Genomic DNA, 20507 nt, shown 5'->3' with positions numbered 1-20507 from the left:
AATGAGCACATTATGGTGTTTATAGGCAGTCAACAACCTTACTTAACCCTACATTAACACCAAATACAAGTTGCCTGCTGCTTGTGGTGTAACTGTGTGAGAATCACACCTTAATTATCTGGCTGTACTTAAATAGGCATCCCGACTGTTCAATATAATTGTAACAATAAAGTAAAAGTAAATGTTTAATCTTATAATTAAAGACATTAATTCTTACTGGTTTAAAGATAAAATGGAGTTTATTTTGTTTGCTGTGTAATTATTTGGTGATGTCTCATTTGCTTGAAATCAGGCCCCTAGTCCTGCAATTCTTACTCATGCACAGACAGTTACACTGTATTCAAAGTGTACATTCCTTTCTCTTCCTCTAGAGTCACTGAGGATTATAATGCTGTTAAGAAATAAAATATTTAGCCCAGAGGCATATGAGACTGCACAGATATTCCACTATGACTGGAATTTGTATGGCAGAACTGATTCACGCTCTAAATCAGTCAACCCACTTTACTGAAAGAGACTAACTAATGAGAAGTCTAATAAGTAGGTTTGTGCATTGCAATTATTTGACAGTTGCTTATTTTATTAAGTAATCTGCTATTGACGCTCAGACAGAACTAATAGGGAATGAGGAAACTGAATTAATATATGGTGAATACATTTAGTAGTCCTATTTTTGTCTGGTTTGGAATGGAAAATAACTATAAACTTGCATGGCAGTATTTTGTTTATTTCAGATTGGAAAGAGGAAAGATAAAAATGGCATGCAAAACTGCTGAAGGAGATGCTGATTTGAAGCACTGCATGGTTTGCATTTTGTTGACCTGTTTAGGGGAAAAAAAAAATCACATTAAAGAATAAAGTTTAGCTACAAATGACTTAAACCCTTACACAAGCAATGTCGACATGAGGTGACCCCTAAAGCAGATGCACCTGGAGATGGAAGGAGTGTCCTGCATTGGTATATTTTGTTATACCCACTGATTCCTATCAGTTTAGCATTAAAATAGTGTTACTTGAAGCTGGTATATGTATACTGGAGCCTGGGCAAGATCATTCTTAGGAAAAAACTGAGCATGAGTGTACGTCTTAATGAGTGATGTTTTGTCTTGCTCTGTGCTCATGTAATATTCAGCATTATGAGATACTAATCTCAAGTGGGTACCTGCCACAACAAAGTGAATAATAGGCATAATAACGATAAAAAACAATAATCTAAAAATGGATCCTCTAGATTTGGGGTTGTTTATTTGTTTCTGAGCTAAACTGAATAAATCCTTCACAAATATTACCAGGTCTTTCTGTTACCTCAGGGCTGTCAGGGCAACCTTTGTTTTTCTGAAGCTATGAGAAACGTCATAGTGCCAACAGTTTTTGAATATAAATTGCTCAGTTGACCTTTTCTCACAAATTGAATGGCAGATTGCTTCATGTTGAACAGCAGCAACTCATCCTCTGATCAAAATCAGTTTAACACAGTAAATAAATCTTTCCTGCAGGTGTACATCATTTTCAATACCGGGGGTTAGCCCCTTTACACCAGTAGGAGTTTGCAGAATTGATTTCTGTGAAATATAAGTATGGAAATAATTTCCTGCTTCAGGTGTGAGGCATTTACATATTTTTCATTACCACATCCATTGGCAGGATTTGTTTTTTTGTAAAAGGCCATTGCATCAATGCTGGTGTCTGTTTGTCTCTGACTGGTTGGTAAAAATGAAACCAGTGTCCATATAGGGTGATGTAGCTTGGTGCATCTATCTTAGCATCTATAGCAAAGTGTAACCAGGCAGTTTGCTGTGTGCTTTTTGAAATGCTCCTCAGTGGCACCATCTATGTGACTGAATACAGATGCTCACAAGAGACCACATGGTATGTAAACTTTGCATATTGAGCCTATTTGAAGATGAATTTACAAGGTTATGTAAGGGTCAGACACAATTTCAGCTTTTACACTTATGCATCCCAGGCATTAGTCACTCCATGTGATGGTCTACACCGCTTCAAAGAAGATGACCCCAGAGAACTCTGTAGAAAGGAATATTAGTTTTCTGCTTGGAAGTTCAAACAATAAGAAGATGAAAGATCATCTTTAAGACTTGTTGAATGTCAGAAATAGTCTTTTATCTCAGAAGGCAGTATTTCTTCATCAACTTTGTAGCAGCAGCCTAAAACAGAACATATCAATCCCATCGAACAAACTCCTTGCCAGCAGAAACCAGGCCAGATGTCTGTCTTCCAAGTTTCCTCTGCTGGCTAGTTCATAGGGTGCAAAAACAATCCAGACATGACTGGGAATCAGCTACAAACCTACAGTATGATAATTTATTTTTAAACTAAAAAATTATGGAGAGACTTATATTTCCCCTTTAAGGTAAAACTTAAATTCTGATGACAGAATTCAGAAAGGAAAATGCCCCCAAGACAATCTGTGTCATGACTAGTGAATTGGCTTCTGAAATTCTCCAAGGGCAGAAATAATTCCCAACAATAAAGCAACAACCTCTTTCAACTACAGCACCTATGCAGTAGAAAAAAGCCTAGATGAAAATATGGAGGCAATGTCTGACCTTGCCAGTAAGACACCGAATGTCTGGGTGATGTGGGATCTCATCCCCACTGGGGAATGCAGATGTGAGTTGGATAAACGGTTAAGAATGTAAAAGGCAGGTTTCTGTTACCGTACTGGCGTGGGTCCAAGGGCGCTTTCCAGAAATGGAGTGCCTGCGGGGTGGAGTGAAAATCTGCAATCAAGACTGATCAGAACCAGGTACAAGTCTCAACAGTGCCAACTGAGCTATCTTAAGAACCGCTAATTTACAAATAAACTCCCCAGAAATAACCCAGCCTAAATCCTCGACAAGGTTTGTTGCCGTTTTCGGTGGAGAGCGTTAGCTCCCGGCCGTGCTCACCTCAAGCTGCTTTCTGCCCAGCAGAGCGGGAACAACGCGGAGCCACAGAGCGACGACCCTGGGGGCGGTGGCTCCGTTCCCTTCAGCACTACGACACCTTGCTGCGGGTTTGCGTCTCCAAGCCGCCGCTCCGGGACTCCTCGTTCCCTTGGGCCCCTACCTTCTTCTGGAGCGCCGAGGTCTCCGCTAGCCATCGCGGGCGCTCGATGGCTCGGGGCCCGATTGCACAGCCCTGAGCGACGGCGGCGCCCTCCTCTCCCGCCGGCGGGCGGCAGCGACAGCGGCCCGGGCGCAGGCCCCCGCCGCCTCCACACCCCATTTCCCCACCCGCGCCAGAGGAGGGCGGGCGGACGGACGGACGGAGGCCAGTCCCGCAGCGCGGCGCGGCGCGGCGCGGGAGCCTTGCCGAGCCAAGCTGTGCCTGCCGGCCAGGTACCGCGGGCGGGAGGGACGGACGGAGGGCGCCGGTCCTGCCACCTCAGGTGCCGGAGCAGGTGGGGAGTGGGCGCCAGAGGGGAGTCATCAGGAAAGGGGGGCGAGGAGCCCCGTCGGCCGGCTGGGGGAGGGCGCGAAGGCCTGGAAGAGGACGCGGAGCCGCGCGGGGAGGAGGGCGCAGATGGCCCTAAAGCAGTGGAAAGCAAGCCCCACCCGTCCGGGCTGGGCGCGGGGCTGAGGGGCTGCGTGCAGGCGAGTAGCAGGACCGGGGGGAATGGGGGAGCTTGCGGAGGGACTGGGGCTGCCCAAGGCCTGCGTCTGAAAATTGCTCCATCACCCCCGTAGCTGTCTCTGGGTGAGGCAGACAAGCCGGGTCTAAAGCCGGTAGCCGGATGGCTCCGGGGCTCACCCAGCCCAGCCCTTTCCCTTGACTTTACGGGGCAGGTTTTACTCCAGTGCGGGGGAAGCGGAAAAAGGTCTTCTCCCGGCGGGGTGCGAGGCAAGCCGGCCACACGCGTGGTGCCACCCGAGTGTCGCCACGCCAAATGTCATGGGGAGGGGCGGGAGAGCGAGCGTGCCCCTGGGCTTGGGGCAAAGGGAAAAGGGCTGCGGGGCTGGCGAGGGTCTGCGTTTGCCTCTTGGGGGTCGAGACAGATACTAGGACTGCGGGAAGGATTTGGCGTTCACTTGCAGCGAGATTGTACGTGTTTAGGGGTCTGTGCTTATACTTTCTTATAAAACTTGCCAATTAAGAATATTGTGGGAGAAAGGCAGCGATATTCGACCTTATCATATGCAGAAATGTTACCGCAGGCTTTTGCAGTTTCAATTCCTGCCTGCCTAGATAGGCTGATGACAATCAAAGTCTACACCGAATAACCGGTAGAAACTTTGTACAGGGTTGTTAAAACCCTGTAAATTTACATTAGTGTTGGCGTTTTGGAGTGAGGGAAAGAGTAATAGACATTGTAAATTTGTTTAAGATTAAAGTTTCTTGAGATAGGGGTGGAAGCGTTGGTAAGAGAGGAGGACAGCAAGATAAAGTTATGTCGAGCTCAGCTTCGTGCTTTTTTAAATGACATTTGTTGGGTTTGGAAGTTTGATTCATTATTTACAGCGTTTCTTTAGGTTTGGGGTTGATTTAGTAAGATTAAGTATTTATAGTTGTGGCTGTGAATTGTACTGAACTTTTATTTCAGTCTCACATGTCAGAGATACTTTTCATGTCTTCAGAGACAGTGACGCTGTGTTGTATGTTTTGGGTGGTTTGCTGCGTGGTGTGCAATATTCTCCACTGATCTATGAAATAACAATTGAGACCTGGAAGACAGATTGCTTCTGCTTGTGTGCTGAATGGACCCTTGAGTTTCTTTTCCTTTTCCTGGTGGTTTGATACAATGGGAAGGAGGTGGGGCAAGGGAGGAAGCTAGTTCTGTGTTACATTAAGTGATAGCGATATACTGAAAACTTGTGCTTGATTCTTGAACAGAGAAGTGGGTTTCTTGTCAGTGTATCTAAATTACAGACTCACTCCTGAAGTTGTATCCCCCTATGTCAAAACATTTGTTAATCCATGCAGGATGGTCTTCTGTCTTTAAATTCAGAACATCCTAATGAGGCAAGAGGTTAGAAACACCTTCTCACAAGAGCATACTCAAATTGTAGGATGTTTGTTCTACTCCGTTTTCACCATTGCTGTTTTTGCTGTTTTTACTGTTTTTAAGGAAGCAGAGCTATTGGAAAGTCTTAAAGTATGCCTACATCTGCACTGCAAGCCAGAACGAAGGGAGGTTGTAGCCAGGTGGAGGTTGGCCTCTTCTCCCAGGCAACCAGCAACAGAACAAGGGGACACAGTCTCAAGTTGTGCCAGGGGAGGTCTAGGCTGGATGTTAGGAGGAAATTCTTCACAGAGAGAGTGATTTGCCATTGGAATGGACTGCCCAGGGAGGTGGTGGAGTCACTGTCCCTGGAGGTGTTCAAGAGAAGACTGGATGAGGCACTTAGCACCATGGTCTAGTTGATTGGATAGGGCTGGGTGATAGGTTGGGCTGGCTGATCTTGGAGGTCTCTTCCAACCTGCTTGATTCTATGATATATCTTTGCATTTGCTTCTCTGGGGAACAGTCATTTAAGATACCTAGAATTGGAGTGAAGTCTGTGAGTGATTTATGCCTGGGTAGTGGTCTCTGATCTGCCAAGCAAGTGTCCTGCAGAGTCTGGACCTATGCGGGCTTCTGCTGCTGCTAAATTACTGTGTTGGTGTGTTTCAGTGCAGCTCAAGTCCAGTTGCAGTACTGGTTAAGCTGGTACTATGATAGCTATAATGTTTTTTATGAATAATAAATATAATCTCCTGGTATTTCTCAATATATTTCCTGTGGTTTAATTTAGTGCTAAGCTAGGCTGGTTTCAGCATTTACCTTAAGAGAAAATTGATAGCAAAAATCAACCTGCACTTAGGGTTATCCGTATGGATATGTATCTCCTCTTGTAACTCAGTTTAATAATTTAACAGAGAATTTAATTTTCTGAAACTCTTCTGACAAAACAACCAAACCAAACAACAACAAAACCCCATATCCCAACACTCACCCAGCCAACCAAAAAACAAAAAAACCCAACCAAACAAAACTCCCCGAATTTATCAGTAAACCTATTAAATAACGTCTGTAGCATTGTCAGGAACAAAACTGCATTCATACCTCCACAGAATGGTTGTTGGGATTTAGTAGATTTTGTGATTTTTATACACTGGGCTTGCTGTCATACTAGCTTTCAAAGCTGCAAGGAAATAAACCCAAAGCATTCTGTGCATTTTCATTTAAGCTGAAGCTACCTACTGCTTTTTGAAGTGGTTAGTCGACTTTTGGGGGGAAAAATCTAAACTGACTTTGTCAGAGTCAGACTTGTGGAAATTATAATGGTTTTCTAACTATTAAATGTATTGATTATTTATTTATATGCAGATTGCCTGTAAATTAAATAATGTTCTGACGTCCCTGTTACAGAGCCAGCATCATCTTTTGACTGAAACTTTCAGAAATGAACCTAATATCCAAGATATTGTAGGGGACAGATTGTGCCAGTAGTGCCTTCTGTGTGGATCTTGGGAGATGGCAGGTTTATATTTCTCAGTAACTGAATGTAACTGTGTCTTGGTTTCCTGGAGTAGTTCTTATCATGCTGAGATAAAAAGTAAAGTGATATATGTACTTTTGAACACAATGAACTAATGTCTTGCAAAATCTGATTTTTAAAGATGTTTTGAGTGCTTTGTGTTGATAAAATAGATACTGCCTTTCCAGGCACTACTCTTTTTATTTCAGGGTGGGGGTTTTTTCCTAGCTATGTCAAGCTTTGTCCTGAAGACTTTGCAGAAATCATTTGAGATTCCAAGAAGACATTGTCTTGTCATTTCTTTCACACTTCAGCAAATGTGTATTGTCAATGTGACTGTTCTGTGTGAGGATTGCAGGTCGACACATTCTTTGTGACCCAGAACAAGAATTTCAATAGATTTCACTTGCATCTTTGTCGCCTTTAAGCTTTGTTGCCTACAAAGTGATTATTCTGAAACTTTGAAATCAGGATAGCATTTGATAAGCATTTTGCTAGGAAAACCAGTCATTTGGAACCGTTCTTGAGGGAGTAAACAAATGAGCATCGTTGTTCACAAAATATCAAAATATAGCTCTTTTGTTTTGCAACGTAGTAGCTGAGAAACTAATAAGAATTCTGGTTTGGCTGCAAGATAATTGTTCTTTAGCACAGTGTAAAATGCTGTGTCAACCTGCTAGAAGCTGCAATATGTGGAGATGCACTTGGTTTACATCTTTAATGACTACCTACCAAATTTTCAGTGATAAAAATACTGAGGTGTAGGTAGAATACTGTGGTAGAAAACGTAGTGTGCCTGGAGCAAATTGCTTCATCCAGAACAGCGTTAAGCAGAGTGCCTGAAAGAAATGCATCTTGTTTAAACATCTATGATTTCAGACTCAGGTTTCTAAGCTGGATAACTGCTTATAAAAATACAATGCAAGTGGAAGTTGTCCTAGTCTGAAATTTTCAGTAGCAATTAGAGGAATTGGGTGGTTATGTAATAAACTGGTTTGGGTTTTTTGTTGTTGCTGTTGCTCTTAGTCAAACAGATTCTTCATTGCTTTTGCTGTTTGGGATAAGCATGTGATGCATGTACACATTTTTATTTAAAAAGGAAAATAGCTTTATATGTGAGTAGAACTGATGCCCTTCGTAACATGGAATGTGCAACAAAGCATACAAGATTCACTGGCAGGTGCATTTTTTGCATGCTGGTACGCTTAAATTCTGATGTGAAGAGTCACAGTTCTACTTCATTTTAAAGTCTTAACATTTTGTTTCTTTTCTGTAAGGGCTTGGTGTTCTTTTTTCCATGTGCTCTGGGTTGAGGTCTTGTGATAACTTTCTCTCATGGCCTGTTCTTATAAATTGCAGTCTCATTTTTCCCATATTTGGCTTCAGATTTCCTCACTGCTGACTGATACAACATCACACTGCAGAAAGCCTGGTGTGTTCATTTTGGCTAAAAAGCAATCAAGTCTGTTTGATGATAAGCAGTCATTTGGTCCAAACTGGTGATACCAATCACTAATAAATTCAAGCATGTGTGTGTATTTAGTCAATTCAGCATAGCAGTGCATATGCTGAAGATGCAGTCTTCAGGATACTTAACTTTTTCTCCCCACCCTTCTCTAAATGTCTTGGTGCTGAAATGCCCTAAATTTGGTTTTGTTTTATTTTGCTTATCTTTGCAGTACATACAAGAAGACGGTGAAGGGGCTTGTGAAATTATTAGCTTTTTTTTTTCTTCTTTTTTAGTTGATTAAGGGGCCCAAAGTGGTTAGCATTATGAACATACAACGTGTACAGAGGACTCACTGGTATGTCACACTGGCAGTTAACTGCCGTTGCTTCACTTGTCTCTGTACAGCAAAAAAACCTAAGTCTTCCTTGTATAGATGAGAGCCACAAGCTGGGTGAATACTGGAGATTCTGCCACCCAAAGGATATTTGAGTCCTGAAGTACTTATGCTGGCATTTTTGACTTGGGTGTATTTCCAGCGTCTAAACTCTAAGCTTGTCTGATCTGGAATTTTAGTTCTTTATTTCTTATAAAATATTTAAGATTCTATCATTGTAGCTTACTTAGAGTATTTCTATCTGTAAGTTCTAGTTAGATTACAGCTGAAGATAACTCAATCCTTCATTCTCCCTTCATTCCCTGGGCAATTAGGTCTTCTGTTTGAAGTTGCCTGGAGTTTGCTCCTGCATATTCTGCTTTCTTCAGACCTTGTTCCTCCTTAGGTTTGCCTATTAGGTCTTCTGTTTGAAGTTGCCTGGAGTTTGCTCCTGCATATTCTGTTTTCTTCAGACCTTGTTCCTCCTTAGGTTTGCCTACTAGTATAAGTGATACACTGTAACTACTGGATTTTGATCTAGGTTTCATTCATTAGTAGCTGAATTTGGCTGATGCTTTAAGGTGCTTTTTTTGGCCCAGCTAGCAAAAAGAGCCTTTGTTTTGTCAGTTTCTCTTGTCAGAAGTAAGCTCAAGGGAGCTGATAGTGTTTAGGAGATGCTCTAAACAGGTATGGGCAAGAGCTCAGCATAGGCTTGAGCATTGATCCCCTTGCTGTGCAGTCAACTAGGACATAGCTAACGATCATCCCATTAAACTTTTAAAACAGTGCTTCAGGAGTAACATTGATCTGAGCTGTTAATGACTAAAACTAAACATGACAAGCTGGAAGGCTTTCTCTTAAAGATATTGGTCCAGTTGTGTAGCAGTTTAAGAGCTAACACTCTTATTTTGGTTCTAAATTATAAACAAGAGAGAGGAACTTTCTGGACATTCTCTTGACTGAATGAGCAAGGCATTGGTTGTAGAAAAATAATAATCATAAATGATAAAATCTGTATCATTCATTGGTTTGCTAAGAGGCCTTTGATCCCTTCTGGGCTTTCTTTGTCCAGGGGGAGGGATTGGATTTCTGTATTACTTCTAAATTGTTCATAATGGTGAACACACAAAAATATATTTTGTATATGTACTTGTAAATTTATCTTGCTATAAGATATAGCTTTATCTTATTTCTGAGACGTATGAGCTGGTCTGGTAAAATTTATTGGGGGGGGGGGGAATTTCCTAACCCAGTACAAGTTGTTAGATGATGATAAATCTTGCATTCTGAGAGGAAAAAAAAAAGAATCTGAAGTCAGTTAAAATACTACAGTGATGCAGTAAAGGACAGCTTGAACATGCTTCAGCTCTGTTTTGCAACAGGGTGATGTTTATGGCACTGATGGTGTAGTTAGCCCAGTGGTAGCTCTTATGAAAACACTAGTAATTATTACCAGTAATGTTTTAACCTTCCTCATTTCTGTTGTGACACATTTTCCCCTATTACTGATTTTTTTTTTTTTCCATTGCTCATTACTGGCAGTGAGTAGCAGCGACCAGTTCTTAAAAGACAAATGGCCTTTTTACTTCTAGATTAGTCTTTTGTACCACATTAAATCCACTGGTTTATTGTCTCTTTTTAATTCAGAATAGTTTTAATACAAGTGAAATTAGAAGCATATCAATGATTGCTGTTAAGTTAAACATCACTTTATTTGCCTCACCACATAGTAGATTTAATGGACCTAGATTCTCATCTACATCCTCAGCTGAATATCATGCTCAGAGAGTTGAGGTTGATCTGATTTTTATTTGACCAGTATTTGTTCCTGACAAGGAGAGAGAAACTGCTGGAACAATGAGAGATTAAGTGTGAGAAATCTTAAAACAAATTCCTAAGTATGTAGTTGATCCCTGTGGTAGTTCCTATTAGTTGCCCTGATTCTCCTTGAAATAATGAGTCATGAGGTAAAGGCTTCATCTTTTTAGTGAGAGATCAGTTAGGAGTCTGCTTCATTGCAGATTATTTTTTCCTCTTTAATATAGAGACAAAGTATGCCATGGGTGGAAGAAACAGGAAAAGTAAAATTTATTAAGTTGCCTCTGATGCTTATAACTTTAAATTTGTTGTATGTTAATTTTTGTCTTTGACTTCCATGTTAAAGAAATACAACAGTCTATGAAGGGCTTTCCTCAGCTTTTAAAGCCTGAGGAGATTACCTATCTCAGAACAAGCTTGATACATGTAATAGGTCTATTTGTTCTTTTGACTCTGTTATGACTTTGCCTTGGATGATCCCATTAGTTCTCATATTGTAAAACCAGTTGCTAAAGACAGCTATTCAAGTCAGTCTTACTCTGGTTCAGTCACCTTCTTTTTCAACAAGACTACAAGTATCTTTTTTTCTCTTTGTGGGTTTTTGGGAGCTTTACATCTCAGTTCTTGTTGCCTTTTAATGCTTGATTCACACTCTCAAGTTATCATTCCAGCTACTGTGCTAAGAGCTTTTCTGAGATATTTTCTGATGGGTTGAACCATCCTGCTTGCCAAATGGGAAGTCAGCAATTGGAAAAAAGCATCAGTAGTAAGTTGGAAAGACTTCTGCCTTGCCTAATAAATTTTTGTGACCTTTTTGCAACACATTATCAATATAAAAGAAACTTGCCTGGTTGGAGGAGCAAAGTGCACTTGTGGCCAGGAAGGCCAGTGGTATTCTGGGATGCATGAAGAGTGTGTCCAGCAGTCAAGGGAGGTTCTTCTCTCCTTCTACTCTGCCTTGGTGAGGTCTCATCTGGAGTACTGTGGCCAGTTTTGGGCTCCTCAGTTCAGAAAGCACAGGGAAATGCTTGAGAGGATACAACAAAGGGGTACAGAGGCAATTAGGGTACTAGAACATCTCTCTATTTTACCAAGAAAGGTTGATAGACTTGAGGCTTTTTAGCTTGGTGAGGAGAAAGACTGAAAGGGCATCTTAGCAGTGCTTATAAATACTTAAAAGGGTGGGTGTCAGCAGGATGGGATCTTTTTTTTTTTTTTTCAGTGGCATCCATTGACAGGACCACAGGTAATGGGCACAAACTTGAACATAAGAAGTTTCATCTGAACCTGAGGAGTTACTTCTTTATGTAGAGAGTGGTGATGCACTGGAACAGACTACTCAGAAAGATAGTGAAGTTTCCATCTCCAAAGTAATTCAAAACCCACCTGGATGCCATTCTGTGCAAGCTGCTCTAGGTGAACCTGCTGTGGCAGGGATGTTGGACCAGGCAAACTCCAGAAGTCCTTTCCAACCTGTCTTTCTGTAATTCTGTGAAGAGGGATTTTTGATTGACCTGTAGCATGGATGGGAAAGTAAATCTTATCATTATTTCAGTTATCTAAAGACAAACCCAGAAGGGTGCTAACTAGAAATTGAAGATTTTTTTTCACCAGCCATGTATGGCTTTCATTTTTGTTTGTGGCATACTATGTGTTACATTCAATTAAAATTCACATTTATTTTTATGAATTTTCAGAACGAGAAAGCTTAAAATTATGACATTGTGGAAAGGGATTATCAATTCAACATTTAAAACATGGGTTTTGTGTAAATATGCCTTATCATATGCTTAGATAGTACTTGTATCTATTTACTAGTGCATGATTATGTTCAAGAAACTGCAATAGCCCCAGCTGCTGGTGTAGCATTCACTCTTCCATCATGCTTGCCTAGCGCACCATGAGGCTGTGCTATGCCTCTAATTAGAGGAGAGTTGCACTCATGTCTAGATGCTGTAGGGTTAGGATTGATGTTCCCTTCTGCACTTAGAAATTTCCTAGTAATGTCTTGTGTACGTTACCAGGGTATATTTAATATTAATCAAACACAGCTTGTCCCCACATTCTATGCTTGTGTTCTGCTTGGCATAGCCTTGTAAGTGTGGTGTCTTCTACGCTGTTCTGCAAACTGGCTGTAAAGCCAATGTGTGGCAGGAAAAAAATTATTCCCTACATACCCTTCTCACAAGTTTCTATGTCTGTGCCCTTTTTAAAATTTACTGTTTCTGAAACTTCATAAGCATCCCTGGTGTCCAGACTTACAGCTTGTTAAAGGGAGTCTCAGTAAGTGCTTGGGATAAGTGTTTTTGAATGAGTGGGAGGGTATACTGCTTGTTATGTAACTTCATGTAACCTGGATTTGCTTGTTACTAGCCCTGCAAATATCAGATCTGTAATTTATTGTTTTCTATGTGGGCCATGCTTGATTTCTGCAAAACTGAATCACAGAGGCTGACTACTGTGCAAGATATAGAACTGATAGTCATTCCTTTGAGAAATATTAGCATTTCTAGCCATGTTAGTAGGTGTTCAATATAAAGATCAGACCAAAGAAAACAACATCTAGATGATTTTTTCAAATGAATGCTTACATGGTAGAAGTCTCACTTAGAAACAAGCTGCAGTAGTAACTTCAGATGGGGTTGCTTAGGATTTTGTCCAGTCAAGTGTTAGAAAGCCTTGAGGGTAAAGATTCTGCCACCTCTCAGCACCTGTCCTAGTGACTGATAATCCTTACAGTGGAATTATTTTTTTCCTTCTGTCAAGTTGGAACCTTCCTTAGTATAATTTAGGACATTTCTTGTATTATTCTGTCCCATACACATTAGTAAAGAAGCTGTCTTCATCTCCTTCATCGTCTTGACAACTTCCCTTTGTGAAAGCTCCTTGAGCCTGAGCACCGATTTAGTAGGGCGAAAGAAGTTTAGATGACTTGGAAATCTACGTGTACTTACAAGTTGCTTTCTACTCCAGTCTTTTAAAAGCTGAAAACTGATTACTTTAAAAATAGTATACAACCTGTATTTCATGTCTTGTCAGATTAAAATTAGAAAGAAAAAGGTTTAAAATGAAATGGTTTTGCTCATTGATTTTAATATTAAAATTGTATCTTGGAGCTAGAAGAATGGATTGGTAAGCCTCATGTCTTGTTCTATCAGTAGCATTGTACATTGATCTTTTCAAAACAGCAGTATTGCCTTTGCCAGTTCTGCTGGTTGATTTCAACACAAATGCTACCACATTGTTTAAGACTTAGTGATAAAAATCTGGTTATTTTTGATAGTATTCCAGACTACTATAATAAATATTTTGCCACTCTGCGTTTTCAGAGGTATTGAGGTAATATAGGCCTTATGAAGGCACTGGAATCCTCTTTCTAGAAAATTATTATGGTATGGTATTTGTCTTGGAACTAAACAGAGTTAATAGGGCAGTTTCAATAGTTAAATGAACCAAGTTGTGTGGGGAGTATGGTGCAGCTACCCAGTTTAAATACAATGTGTGAAGAGCTGATATCTGTGGAGCTCCAGTCTAGTGCCTCCTCAGTGAGCAATTAAAAGTTCTCAGCGTGACAAACTTGGGAATTCTTGTTTTCTGTAGAGCAGTCATTTGTATTCCATCTGCTTTTCTAAAGTTGATCTTTCTGTTAAATATTGTTCTAGGGAATCAACTTCTTGACATCCTTTCTCCAAAAATCCTGACATCCTTTATCCAAGAACTTGGAGCAGAGAGAGAGAGTTTTCATAATGATGAGAAGTTGTCTGCTGGGTAAGCTAAGTGCCAGTGTCTGGCAGCAATATCTGATATTTTCTGCTGGGGAAAACAGCTACTGGTTGTAATCTTCAGATGTGTATGTAAGATGAGTCTGTTGCTATGGTAGGATTTGATTTAGAGATAGCAGATATTAGGACGCAGAAAAAGGAAGTGTTTGTGACTTGTACGTGTGGTTTGCTGAGCAGTGATGAAACTCTACTCAAATATTCAGTGAAAAATGTCTGGTTTATTGTTGCAAAACTCCATGAGGAAGTTAAGCTCTGCGATGAGTGTTCTAGGAGTAAGCTAACTGGTGAATTGTTAACATCCATTTACTTAGGCGGATAAAGTATCTATAGGTACAATAAACTATGTATATTTATCTCTGTCATTTTATACTTGTCAAGCTGCCTGGTATTTCAGGTAAGTCTGAGGTAACAGTTCATCATAGTAAATTAGATGTGACTAATTTCCTTTGTTAGTGAATTTTACATCTAAATGTGTTGAAAGTAAAAAAGGTAACCTTCGGCTCTGCCTTTGGTAACGACTGGGGCACTGAATTATTTACTATTGTTTTGTACCTCCATTTGCTGTGTGATGGATCGTTTTACACTATAATACTGTTGCTGCACAGGCAAAAAAAAAACGTGTTGGGCAGACACAGTGACCTCTGAAAAGGGTAATTTGTTTGGGACTTAAAAATGTGGTTGATATTTTAACCAGAATCTTCTTGACTATTTTTGTTCATAAGGCCTGCAGAATGTTAGTTTTTTGTAGTTTAAATAGTAGGGGGGAAAGCCCAGTTTATCATGATAAGTATTTTTCATCTTGGTTTGCTTCTAGTTACACTTATGGATAGAGTGGAAATTTCCCAAGTAGTCTGAAAGACATAAGTGAAGCTTAACTTCTGAGATTTGAGGTTTTGAAACATTCATTTTTTCAGGTTTGTGTTGTGTTTAAGATGGCGTTAGGCGTTTGTTCAACAATGAAATTGTGTTTTTTCTTTATGCTTTTTTTTGGCATTAAGAGTACATAAAAGTGTTTGAATAATATGTTAATGTGAGGCTCAACTAGGCTCTGGGCAACTAGATATAATGGAGGATGGCCCTGCTTTACTGCAAGGGGGCTTGGACTGAATGACCTTTGGAGGTCCCTTCCAATCCAACTCATTTTATGAATCTCTGATATTTGTGAGTGTAATGAACTCAGGAGTTTGTTAGTTGTAGGTTGCTGGAGAGGGACTGTTTACAAAGGCCGATAGCGATAGGACGAGGGCAGTGGCTTGAAATTAGGAACAAGTTCTTTACCCTGAGGCTGGAACACTGAAACAGGTTGCTCAGGGAAGTAGCTGAGGCCCCATCCCTGGAGGTATTCAGAGCGAGGCTCAACAAGACTCTGACCAAGATGGTCTAGTGGAAGATGTCCCTTCTCTGTGCAGGGGAACTGGACTAGGTGATCTTTAGAGGTCTCTTCCAACACAACCCATTCTTTGATTCCATGATTGTTGAACTTAATTCTAGATAGCAAAAGACATTATGTTTGGGGCTGTCTGCTCATTACTTTCAGATATGTGCGTGAACAGGTACTAGAACACTTTGCTTTATGCAAAACAAAATGAAAGAAAAATACTTCAGTGAGAACCCCTCTGATGTATGCTGAAGTATATTTAACTTTATTATTACATATATTTAACTTTAATATTACATCATATTACATATTACAGCATATTTCATCAATACCATTATCTCTTTTCCAAAAGCATGAAGCTGCTTAAGCTACCTAAACTACTGTTGTTTCTTTAATTAACTTTCTCTTTAAAAATTAATTTTAATAAGCTAAGCACAACTGTCACAGAATTGCTCACTCTTATTTTTTTTTCCTTTTTCCATTTAGATGTTCGAACTTCTGATTTGGTCACCAGATACTAGTGAGGAACAAAACCTGTCAGTTCTGGGAGTTTGTCAGAGTTGTTTCTTTCTGCAGTGTTTGAGGAGAGATTTAAGGGCAAAAAACAAGGGATGGAGTTAGCTCACAGTTTGTTACTTAACGAAGAGGCATATACCCAGCTTGGTGAATTTCAAAAAGCAAAGTTCATTTTTGAATGGTTACAGTTCTTGGAAAAACTTTTACCAGTGACTAGCAGAGTAAGTATAATGAGAATTGAAAAGAAAAGCACACTACAGAGGTGCTTGCCTTTTTTTTTTTTTTGGTTATTGCTGTTATATTGTTTAAGAACAGAGCAGCATTCAGGTCTTTTGTGTACACACGGTGAAAGCATGGTCAGTGTTAGGAGAAGCTTTCTAGGTGTTTCAAGGCTTTGATCACAGCTCTTCAAGTGACAGAGCCACTTATCCAATGAATAGAATTTTTGATTGCTTTTTAGTTGCTTTTAAAATATTTTTTATTACAGATCATTGCTGCAAGATTTTGCAAGCCCATGGTGAAGAGTGGCAGTCATGCTTCCACCTAGCGTGGCACATTTGAGCTCTATAGCAAACATCTTCCTCTTGTTTTTTTTTTCCTAATTAAATGATAAAATATTTGTTTCCAGCCACCTCCATAATCATTTGGTTTACTGTTGAGTGTGTATAGATATCTAACAGTAGACCACCTTAAATAATACTATTTAAGAGTTATATTATTTGTATTTAAATATATAATTAAGACAGTACCAGGCTCATTTTTGTTTAAAAGAGCATTTTAAAAAAAAAGGATGTCAGACTGAAGCAGATGATTGTGTTAAAGGAAGTTCTTTCCTTTCTAATGCTCAACTTCTTGAAACCCTACTATATTTCTGTGATTTTTTTTTAAACTTTAAAACAGGCATGAAACAACAAGAAAGGGCAATTTTGTTTTATCAAGATATAACTATACAAATGCCATAGAGAAAATACACTTGGAATGCCACTAGAAAGAATTGCTCTCTGGAAAATGCAGTTTTGAATTTACTTTTTTTCTCTAAAGGAGAATCAAATAGTCCCATACTTTTTTTAAGTAGAAAAGTGCAACTGAATTTTCAGTTTTAATTAAGAACATCAGAATGGCAATAAAGAAGAGTAAAGATAATTAACATTACTTATCTTTGGCCTTTAAATTTAATGGAAATTTGACTGGTTACTGATCTTATTTCCAGGCTGATATAAGGGAAAACCAGAAGAAATTGGTTGAACAGTTGACTTCTTTGTTAAACAATTCACCAGGACCTCCTACCAGACGGCTCATTGCCAAGAACTTAGCTGTACTTTATAGCACTGGAGACACTTTTTCTGTTTACCAAACGATTGACAAATGCAATGAACTCATTCGGAGTAAAGATGATTCACCAAGTTATCTGCCTACAAAACTGTAAGTATATGGGGCCTTTTAACCCTCATTTTGCACAATGTGATGAAATTGAAGATTGTCAGATAGATGACTCCTCTCTTCATGCAGTAATTACTTGTAAAACAAGAGCAGAACCTCAAGTTGTGAGTATAGTCTTTGTTAAAAATACTCTTCAGCATTCAGTTATGTTATACTTCTGTACTTGAGCATCTGTCCTCTGGAGAGAGACTGAGAGACATAGAGCTGTTTAGTCTGAAGGATTCTGAGAGGAGACCTCATCAATGTCTACAAATATCTGATGGGTAGGTATCAAGTGGAGGGGGCCAATCTCTTTTCGATGGTCAACAGCAATAAGACAAGGACCAGTGGCTACCAAGTGGAACATAGAATGTTTCACCTTAACATGAGGAGAAGCTTATTTGCAGTGAAGGTGACAGAACACTGCAACAGGCTGTGCAGAGAGGTGTGGAGTCTCCTTCTCTGGACACTTTCAAACCCACCTGGATGCATTCCTGTGCAGACTAAACCTAGGTAGTCCTGCTTTGGCAGTGAGGCTGGAGTCAATGATCTCTGGAGGTCCCTTGCAAACTCTATAGTTCTGTGATTCTGTGAAGTCCAGTAATAACAAGAGGGACAGATAAAGTGGTGAGAGGTGCATGTATGACACAGTATGCTCTCTCAGTTCTGCCTATCGTGCTTTGTACCATATGACACAGAATTTGGGGCCCTCCCTGATTGGTATCATGATTGCTGAGTTTATCCAGCTGTAAAAAGTAATATTTTCTTTGGTGTTAGATCTCTCCGATATTAAGACTTGACAATTACAAAGAGCAAAGTAATTCACGAGAAACCTGCAAGCAAACTCAAATTACTTCATTTCCCCTAAGTTTTGTAACAATTTTAATCATTTGGTATGCTGCCTTCAGGGCAGAATTATGATTAGTTAAGTACTTGAGTAGCATTTTATATGTTCCTTTATGAAATAGTTCTTTAATGGAAAATTTTGAGAGAAATTTAGCTGCTTGCTGGGAGAGAAAAATTCAGGTCAGTACCTAGATCATAAATTGAAGTTTATTAAACTTTAAATATATTCTTTCCTATATTGAGAAGTTCATTGTTATGACTCACATAAATATAGCATAAAATGAATCACATTCAGATGTTTCAAAATCACATTACTTTCAAAGCATTTAGCACAGAGGCAATATAGTGGTTGAAGGGCTTTGACATACAGTGCCTATATTAGAACAAAATTTGACCTACCTAGCCAGCTATTATTTACTGAATTCACTGGCAAGAAATATCTTGAGTGATTTGAAAGCTAACCTAAATGAATGTATTTAGGAGTGTAGGAACACTAAATTTGTTGTTTATTATGTTTGCAATGACCAAGTATGATTTAAGGGAATAAACTGAGGCCACTTTACGCATTATGGCTTTGTTCAGTGAGGGAACAAAACCAGCCTGCACTACATGTTGCCATATTTACTGAACCATGCTTTACAGCAAGTCAGGCAGCCGTTGCTTGTAAAGGAGCATCACAGAATATTAGGGGTTGGAAGAGACCTCAAAAGATCATTGTGTGCAACCTGCCTGCTGGAGCAGGATCACCCAGAGTAGGTCACAGAGGAATGCATCCAGTTGGGTTTTGAATGTCTCTAGAGAAGGAGACTCCACAGCCTCCCTGGGCAGCCTGTTCCAGTGCTGTTACCCTCACAGTGAAAGTTTTTTCCTTATGTTCACGTGGAGCTTCCTATGCTCCAGCTTGCATCCGTTGCCCCTTGTCCTATCACTGGATATCACTGAAGAGAGCCTGGCTCCATCCTCCTGATAGTCACCCTTCACATCTTTATAAACATGAATGAGGTCGTCCCTCAGTCTCCTTCAGGCTAAAGGGACCCAGCTCTCTCAACCTTTCCTCAGAGGGGAGATGCTTTTCATAAATAACTTAACATTAGTACATATTTTTTTAAATGCATCTGCATTCTCTCCCACAGTATGCATAATATAACAATGAATGTGGTAATATTAGGCACCGTCAGGAACCAAAAGGACAGAAGACTATTGATGATCTGCTATTACAGAATTGAAAACCAGGACAGAGAGAATACCAACAATGAAAAACAGAGTTAAAAGTGGCAGGTGTTTGAAAACCAAGAAGAAAGTAATAATAGTACTGAGAAGAGCAGTAAACCAGACAACTCCAAGTACAAAATACTGTTCTTAGGTACATTTCTAAATTCAACTGGAAAACTGGATATGGTTCTGAGATGTTTGTGTCCTGGTTCTACAGGGATAGAATTATAGAATCTTTTTTCTGGTCAAGAAAATGCATTTTAGAGAAGACTGCAGCACTCAAGTCACTGAGAACAAAGCTGAAAAAACACTTTGTTTTCACTTGTGAGCAGCCATTGTATGTGGATCTCTGTAGAGATCAAGGTCTTCAGCAGTTCTGAGTTAGTTAGGTCAGCTGCCCCAAGGTGGCTGATGTAAGTATTTCCTGTCATACATGTCACACTCACTACAAATCAGAATGTTTGCTGGGGATGGTTTCTTTTCCTGGCAGCCACCATGTCTGGAGGGTCTTGTCCATCATTCTGCTCCAGAGGCCTCTCTTTTTTGTGCTGTCATTGTATTTTTTGCTGAGGCTGTGGTACTCAGAGTGCTTGACATCTAGCATTCCCTGCTGGGTGTGCACAGCTCATGACCACTGTGTTGACTGGGTATAACTTTCTGTTCTTTTTTTTAGTACTCACATTATTTTTTTTTAATTGCTATTTTATTAAGTCTGTTTCTACTTGAACACAGAAATCTCCTTTCCTTTTGCTGATTCCCCTTCCTGGAGAGGAGGGGAGTAATTGTGTGACTAAACTGGCTAAATGAAAGCAGTTGATAACAAAACTCCCGAAGCCTAACCAACTTTGTACTGTTTTTAAAGGATGTGAAACCAAATATTAAGGTGCAGAAATATTATTAGTATCTTCCCTCCTGAACCAATACACATCTTTCACTACAGTGAAGAAAGCTAAAGCTAGTAAAACATCTTTGTGCATTCAAGATATCTGAAGTAAAGCAGAATCTGTCTTCCTCCTTTGCTTCGCAAGCTAATTCCATTTCCGACAACCTAAGGGAAGTTCCCTAAAAACAGATATTTTGCAAGAAGATTTTCCTATATCATACTATTATTTTGTTTTCCTCTTCTTTCCATTTGACCTTCTGTGCAGTCTTTTGAGTTAAGAATCAATAATAAATAAATAATTGTTTAAATAACTAATCAATTAATTAAGAATTGAGTTAATAATTAAGTTACTGTAGAGTGTCTTAGTCC

The 20507-nt window shown here is 39.7% G+C and overlaps 2 protein-coding genes across 3 annotated transcripts in view; one reads left to right on the top strand and one right to left on the bottom strand.

Moving 5' to 3' along the window:
• Nucleotides 1–210: 210 nt before the first annotated feature.
• Nucleotides 211–7656, bottom strand: LOC135180050 (uncharacterized). The gene is made up of 4 exons (XM_064152603.1): nt 7627–7656; nt 2910–3775; nt 2679–2721; nt 211–821 (listed from the first exon to the last, which is right to left on the bottom strand). Exons 1-4 carry the CDS (start codon nt 7654–7656, stop codon nt 726–728), a joined length of 1035 nt encoding a protein of 344 aa, XP_064008673.1. The 3' UTR covers nt 211–725.
• HEATR5A (HEAT repeat containing 5A) overlaps nt 3159–20507 on the top strand; it is a 76612-nt gene continuing 59263 nt past the window's right edge. Inside the window, exons 1-4 of one of the 2 annotated variants that reach the window (XM_064148489.1) lie at nt 3159–3341; nt 13765–13870; nt 15749–15999; nt 16989–17200. In XM_064148489.1, the coding sequence (XP_064004559.1) occupies nt 15874–15999; nt 16989–17200 (338 nt within the window). In that variant the 5' untranslated portion in view covers nt 3159–3341; nt 13765–13870; nt 15749–15873. Of the gene's footprint in view, nt 3404–13764; nt 13871–15748; nt 16000–16988; nt 17201–20507 lie in introns of both variants that reach the window. The other variant, XM_064148480.1, reaches the window with a different exon arrangement.

Source organism: Pogoniulus pusillus, chromosome 1, assembly GCF_015220805.1.
Source record: "Pogoniulus pusillus isolate bPogPus1 chromosome 1, bPogPus1.pri, whole genome shotgun sequence".
Taxonomy (NCBI): domain Eukaryota; kingdom Metazoa; phylum Chordata; class Aves; order Piciformes; family Lybiidae; genus Pogoniulus; species Pogoniulus pusillus.
Note: the sequence above shows the minus strand (reverse complement) of the source record. Positions and strands in the feature narration are given on the sequence as shown.